This window comes from Salvia miltiorrhiza, chromosome 4 (genome assembly GCF_028751815.1).
Source record: "Salvia miltiorrhiza cultivar Shanhuang (shh) chromosome 4, IMPLAD_Smil_shh, whole genome shotgun sequence".
In the NCBI taxonomy this organism is placed as follows: domain Eukaryota; kingdom Viridiplantae; phylum Streptophyta; class Magnoliopsida; order Lamiales; family Lamiaceae; genus Salvia; species Salvia miltiorrhiza.
The window spans coordinates 21300340-21308015 of NC_080390.1; the positions used below are offsets into that span (position 1 = coordinate 21300340).

Consider the following 7676-nt stretch of genomic DNA (forward strand, 5'->3'; position numbering starts at 1 on the left):
TCGATCTTAGTTCCAGCGGTCATCATGAATGGCCTTCCCAATAGTATAGTATTCTCTCCTGTTTCGAGTCCGGTGTCCAGAACATAGAAGTCTGCTGGGAAAATCAAATCCCCAACCTTGATCAGTACGTCATCCACCACTCCTTCAGGGTAAGCGTTGGACCTGTCAGCCAACTGTATGACCACACGGGTGTTCCTCATCTCGCCAATATTCAATCTCTTGTATACAGCCAATGGCATCACATTAATGGAGGCTCCCAGATCCATCATTGCCTTATCCATGTTGGTTTCTCCTATATTGCATGGAATGGTGAACATCCCTGGATCCTTTCGCTTCGTGGGTAGCTTCCGTTGGATCACCGCCGAAACACTTTCTCCCATCACGTATCGGACTTCTTCCTCCATTTTGACTTTTCTTGAATAAAGGTCTTTCAAGAATTTGGCATATTTTGGAATTTGCCTGATAGCATCGAGTAGGGGTATGCTCAATTCAACCTTTTGAAACATCTTCATCATTTCACTTGCTTCCTTCTCTTTAGCTTTCTGTTTCAGGCGTCCTGGGTAGGGTGCATCGGTTGGGTTGCTACCTCCAGCTTGTTCGTCAGTTAGACCCTTACCACTCTTATTCCAGCTTCCTCGAAGCAATTCAGCCTCTGCTAACAACTCTTCTTCCTTTTCCTCTCCCTCGGGAAACTCAGTTAGCACAACTTGGGCATGTTCTCTGGGGTTGATTCCCATGGCTGGGAGTTTACCAGCGTTCTCCTCCAATTTGGCCACTGCTTTAGTCAAGTAACTAATTTGCTGGTTGGTTTGGTTCATGCTGGCACGAATTTCATTACGAAATTTCTCGCTCTCCTTAGCCATGCTTTCAATGGCTTCTTCCCAGGGTGCTCTCCGATGTGGTGGTTGGTAAGGGGGTTGTTATTGATTCTGGTTGTGGTGTTGAGGTGGTCCCAACTGGTACTGTTGTTGATGCTGGTTCTGATTATACTGGGGACGTTGTATCGGTGCGCCCATATTGTTCTGTTGCCTTCAATCCAGAGAGCACCCGTTTTGGAGCTCAAGCAACTACCTAAGCATTTACAGTATGCTTATTTGGGACCAGAAGAGACACTACCAGTTATCATCAGTGCTGATCTACCCGTTGTGCAGCAAGATCGATTGGTCAGAGTATTACGGGAGAACAGGGAAGCCATCGGTTGGACCCTAGCTGATATAAAAAGCATCAGTCCCACGGAGTGCATGCATCACATTTACCTTGAGGAAGGAGCCAAACCTGTTCGAGATTCTCAAAGAAAGATGAACCCAATTATGAAGGAGGTAGTACTACAAGAAATTCTTAAGCTGTTGGAATTGAGAATCATCTATCCCATATCCGATAGCCAATGGGTGAGTCCAGTCCATGTCGTACCGAAGAAGTCGGGAATACAGGTTGTGGAGAATGATCAAGGCGAGCTTGTGCCCACTCGATTGCAAACAGGATGAAGGGTTTGCATCGACTACAGGAAGCTGAATGATGCGACCAGGAAGGACCACTTCCCATTACCCTTTATCGACTAGATGCTGGAAAGATTAGCTGGTAATGCCTATTACTGTTTTCTCGACGGATATTCTGGATACATGCAAATCTTTGTTGCACATGAAGACCAGGAGAAAACCACTTTCACCTGCGTATTTGGAACATTTGCATATCGAAGTATGCCTTTCGGATTATGCAATGCACCGGGAACCTTTCAACGGTGCATGATGAGTATATTTTCCGACCTACTGGAGAATTGCATTGAAGTATTCATGGACGACTTCACCGTATATGGTAGCTCTTTCGACACATGTCTTAAGCATCTAGAGCTTGTGTTGAAAAGGTGTGTGGAGAAGAGCCTGGTCTTTAACTATGAAAAATGCCATTTTATGGTAAGGGAAGGAATAGTGCTGGGGCACGTGATTTCGGAAAGGGGAATTGAAGTGGATAAGGCGAAGGTTGATTCCATCACCAAATTGCCCTACCCGACAACAGTAAAACACATACGGGCATTCCTTGGCAATGCAGGCTTTTACCGGCGATTTATCAAAGATTTCGCTAAGATTGCCCAGCCCATGACCAGACTTCTTCAACAAGATGTGCCATTCGAGTTTGATGACGATTGTAAGGAGGCATTCACAATCTTGAGAAACAAGTTGGTGTCGGCCCCCATTATTCAACCTCCGGTTTGGGACTTACCGTTCGAGATCATGTGTGATGCCAGCAACCACGCCGTTGGAGCAGTACTGGGGCAGAAGAAAGGCAAAGAGAGTTGCGTGATCTACTACGCATCCAAAATACTGAATCTGGCACAATGCAGCTATACCACTACTGAGAAAGAACTCTTGGCAGTGGTGTTTGCCATAGAGAAGTTTCGTTCCTACCTTTTGGGAACAAAGGCGGTGGTCTACACGGATCATGCTGCGTTGAAATATTTGATGGCCAAAAAGGAATCCAAACCTCGACTCATCAGGTGGATCTTACTGTTACAAGAGTTCAACATAGAAATAAGGGACAAGAAAGGAGCTGCAAATCTCGTGGCAGATCATTTGAGCAGGTTGCAACTGGAAGAGGATGACGGTATGCCCATTACCGATACCTTCCCAGACGAAAAGTTATACTCCATGAGCACACGAGTGGAAGGAGAAGAACTGTATGCTCTGACCAGACAGGAGCCCTGGTATGCCGATATAGCTAATTATCTGATCACTAAAGAGTTACCCCTAGGATTGACAAGATTCGAACAAAGGAAGTTACTTGTGCAAGCACGATTCTACTACTGGGAGGATCCATATCTTTGGAGGACTGGAGCAGATCAGGTCATACGGAGATGCATACCTGAGGATGAGCATGCCCAAATCTTGTCTATGTGTCATGGAACAGCAAACAGCGGGCATTTTGGGGGAAAGCGCACGGCCCACAGAATCTTGGAGAGTGGATTCTACTGGCCCACCATATTCGCGGATGCGAGAAAATGGGTACAGAGCTGCCCGAAGTGCCAGATGACCCGCAAAAGATGAAATGCCACAAGTTCCAATCATGCCAGTCGAAATTTTTGACGTGTGGGGAATTTACTTTATGGGACCTTTCCCAAAGTCAAGGAACTATGAGTATATTCTGGTGGCAGTAGATTATGTATCAAAGTGGGTTGAAGCCAAGGCAACCGCAAGCAATGATGCTCATACCATGGCAGGGTTCCTGAAGGAGCAAGTGTTCGAGAGGTATAGTATACCCAAAATTCTAATCAGTGATCAGGGGTCTCATTTCTGTAATGCCACTATCAGAGCACTAACTAAGAAGATCGGGGTGACACACAAGGTCACCACTGCATATCACCCCCAAGCAAATGGCCAAGCCGAGATTTCCAATAGAGAGATAAAGAGCATCCTGGAAAAAGTGGTGCACCCCAACCGCAAGGACTGGAGTAACCATTTGGGGGATGCGTTGTGGACATACAAAACTGCTTTCAAGACACCCATTGGAATGTCCCCGTTCCGCTTGCTATATGGGAAAAGATGTCATTTGCCTGTTGAAATCGAACATAAGGCGTACTGGGCAATCAAGCAAATTAACCTCAGTATGACCCTCGCTGGAGAAGCAAGAAAGTTGCAGCTAAGTGAGTTGGAAGAGCTTCGGTTGGAGGCTTACGACAATGCGGTGCTCTATAAAGAGCGAACCAGGAGGATCCATAATGCCAAGATCAGGAAGAAGGAGTTCTTGGTGGGACAAAAAGTTTTACTTTTTAATTCACGCTTCAAGATGATGGCTGGGAAACTTCGTTCAAAGTGGTCAGGACCATTCGTGATCAAAGAAATCTTTTCAAATGGAAGCATAGAAGTGTACGATCACAATGGAGTTGATACATTCGTGGTAAATGGGCATCGTCTAAAGCACTATCATGAACTTGCTGAAGTAGAAAGGGAGAAGGAGGAATGCCACCTTCTCGACCATGTGTACGAGTAAAGAATGAAGGAGAGTCGAGCTCAAGACGGGAAACAAGAGCGCTTGCTGGGAGGCAACCCAGTGTGGTTTCTTCGGTATGGTCTTTACCGAACTTTATTTTCTTTTCTTTTAAGTTGTTTTGTTTTGTTTGGATGCACTAACCCTACAGGGAGACGGGCCAAGATGAATTTGGAAGGAGGCCCAGAGGAGAATCCGAGCCCACTTTGCGTTGCAAAGTGTGTAGGTGGAGAGTTGGGGGTTGGAATGATCTGGAAGAGGGCTTACGAAGAGGGGTGACGTAAGTGTGTCAGCGCCAGGCGGTGATGTGACGGGAGCCCTTCGATTTCCGCAGAAAATTTGAAATTCAAATTTTTTCCATGTTTTCTTTCCTTAAAAATTTCTTTTTTCTGCCATAACCGCCATTCTTACCATCTTTAAAGCCTTAACCCACAATTTTCTTCCACAAACCCTAACTTCCGAAAACTGCTACACCACGATCTCCACTCGCCCCAAACCCTAAATTTCCATAACTGCCGATCACTCTTCTTAAAGGCCAACCCTGCTCCCAAAATCCCCACAAAATCCAAGACTTCCGCACGAATTATACATCTTTTGATCTTCGCAAATCACAATGGCAAAAACCAAAGGAGGAACTGGCTCCGGAAGCACCCAACCCCGGAAGAAGAAAAGCACCAAACCCCCACCTCCAAAGCGGACCACGAGGCGAACCGCTTCGGAGGAAACCTCCACCAAGGTCACTGAAGACCCTCTACTGACTATTCAGCCCGAGGACAGAGGGCGTGCCGAAGTCCTTCAACAAGAGGAACGGGAAGTAGCAAGAACAGCCGCCGAGTCAAAACAACCGGAAGAAGGGGAGCCCGAGCTCACCCTTCCTGTGAAGAAATCAAAGAAGGCCCAGGCGGGCAAAGCAACTCCGGCGCGATCCATTGTCGCACCATCACCTGTTCAAGCCCAACCTCAATCGCAAATTCCTGAAACCTCCATGCAGGATGGGAGAACAGCTTCCGAGGATACGGAAGAAGAAGAAGTTCAAGAGAAGGCGGAGGAGGAGAAGGGGGAAGAAGAGAAGGTGGACGAGGAGGAGGCTGATGAAGGAGAGGAAGTTGAGGCCGTTCAAGAGAAGGAGGTAGAGGTCCCGACACCACAGAACAAGAGACCCGGAGTGAAAAGGAAGCTTGATGTTGCAAAGCCCCCACTGCCAGTTAAGGCCAGACTAGCACCGGCAGGCAGTAAGACCAGAACCAAAGGCGAACAGAGTAAGAAACAAAGGAAGCCCACTACAGCCGAAAAGGGAAAGGCCAAGGAGATGGAAGAGCCGATGGAGGTAGACCCAGAAAGAACCGAGATGGTGGAAAGCTCCAACTCAGAGGATGTGGTTGCCCCTGCTAAGCCGGTGACGAGCACAATCACTTCAAAACCCAAGGGTGTCAAGCGCAAGGGGGTGGTGCGACCCAGCACTATGGAGACGGTCATACCGAGGGACAGTCAGAGGTATGCTGTTTTGCAGAACCGGGAAATAACCCCTTGGTATTTTCTGGTTACTGAAGTGTTGGATGATTTCGGGATAAAAGAACGTGTGGAGGGATATTTTAAGAACATTGGTTGGGGGAAGATTCTGAAATGGAACGTATTGGCATTCAAGGAGTTCATGAGCACGGTGGAGTTCAAACCAAAGGGAAATTACTCGAATGAAACACCAGGTACCCTGCGTTTCCAATTGCGGGGGAAGATGTTCCCACTTTCCATCAATGACTTGAACATCCACCTGGAGTGATCGAGGACAAGGAGGTGTATGATGATGAGTATAAGCAAGCTGAAATCATGGCTCCACCCGAGTGGCGAAGTCAGGTTGACCTTTACTGGTCTCAACTCTTGACGGGGGCCAAGTATGTGAAAAATATCAGCAAGTCCAACGAACTCCGCGACCCAGCCCTGCAGATATGCCATCGTTGGTTGGCCTACAACATCTACGGCAGGATTGAGGGGTCCAACGTAGTCACGCAGCAAGAGCTCTTCCTGCTCTGGTGCATGGTGGAGAGAAAGAGGGTGAACTTTGGGTTCACCGCGGCAATGCAGTTTCAGTATGGGGTAACTCATACCAACAAGTACCTCTCCCTATGCCCGCTGGTGACCCTCCTGGCGAAGAAGCTTGCAAATTTCAACGATGAGGCCCCAGATGAAGCAGCTGTAGCAGAAACCCGATTCTTTGATATCGGGCGTCTTGTGCGTTGGCGGATTGTCGAGGTGGATGAAAGAAGCGGCTACCGTTTGGTCCAACCGGATGGCAGCTCAGTTAGACCTGAACCGAAAGTTGCAAAGGAACATGGAACTTCTCGTCCAATCAGTGGTGAGATTGTCATGCTGACGGTCGAACTGAAGGAGATCAAGGACGAGCTGCTGATGTTGGGTGCAGAAGTGGCCACTCTGAGGGATACCATGGAGGAAGGATTCAAAGCAATGGAGGCTAGTTTTAAAGAAATCAAGGAGAGGCTGAATGCGGAGGAGAGATCCTCCGACCAAAATGACTAAGTTCTTTTCCCCTGAACTCTTAGATTAGGTTTTATTTTGTCTTTTGATTTTCATGTTTTAGTGTCTTTATAGTCTTTGTTTGAGTCGAGTCTTACTTGCATTGTTTGATGGTGATGAGATTCTGCATGCTGATTTCAGTCTTGGTTTGATTTGGTGGTTGAGTATGATATGCATGATGGTAGTTGTGTTGTTACTGAGAGTACCCCACCAGTGAGATCAGGGCCATATTTTTGAAAAATCGCATGTTTCTGGTAAGAATTTGTTGTGCTAGGGAATCTAGACTTTGTTTGAGGACTTATTTTGCTAGTAATGACTTGTGTGATTTGGGCACGTTTCTTTGATTAGGGCCCCAGATTCTTCTTTGTTGTTTAATGTGAAAAGAATCCCTTGTATGCCAATTTGAGCCGAATTCATTCTTTCTTGAGCCTTTCTATTGCTATATCTAGGAGAAAGAATTTATGAAGTGCATGAAATGGTAAACAAGGAACTAGAGAAAAGAAAGAAAATCTGGGCAAAAAAAAATGATGAATGAAAACTATTGCCAAAAATCAAAGAAAAAATGAACCCCATTGAAAACGGGGGAATAAAGGGTTGGTTGTAGCTTTACTGAACGTGTATACTGAGTAAGGGTGATACTGAATTAGCCACTGAACCATATTTACCCCACCTTAGCTCCGTATACCCCATTACAACCAAACAAAGACCCTCTGACGAGTCATACTAGTGTGTTCCACTTGTAGTTTTCAATCAAACTCTTAGAAGAATTGGCACAGCAAATTAAGAGTGTATACACTTAGCCCGGTACTTGAGCGAAAGAGAGACTACTATCACACTTTATGCATGATCATTACTCTGGTTTGTGGTTTAACTGAACTGAATGATGCATATTAGTATGATCTGATCCTGAAATTTGTGCAAGTTTCGTGTCTCTTAGTTTTATTTCTTTTCTTTCAACCTTTTCGTCCGTGTCTTCTGTGAATCCACCTACATACTTGAGGGCAAGTATGCTTTAAGTGTGTAGGTGTGATGCGTCTTCGACTTTTGGGCCATTTGACCCTATTTTTTCTCTTTATTTGTGTCGGTACAGGTCTGTCCAGGGGAAAAACGAAGTTGTGGAGGAAGGAAGGTCAGTGGAGCGGAAACGGAGAAAATGCGGTCGGAATAGG

General features: G+C 46.2%; 1 protein-coding gene across 1 annotated transcript; it reads left to right on the forward strand.

The window, feature by feature from the left end:
- Positions 1–4591: 4591 nt before the first annotated feature.
- Positions 4592–5755, forward strand: LOC131023137 (uncharacterized). Its single transcript, XM_057952683.1, has one exon. It carries the CDS (start codon positions 4592–4594, stop codon positions 5753–5755), a length of 1164 nt encoding a protein of 387 aa, XP_057808666.1.
- The last annotated feature ends 1921 nt before the right edge of the window (positions 5756–7676 follow it).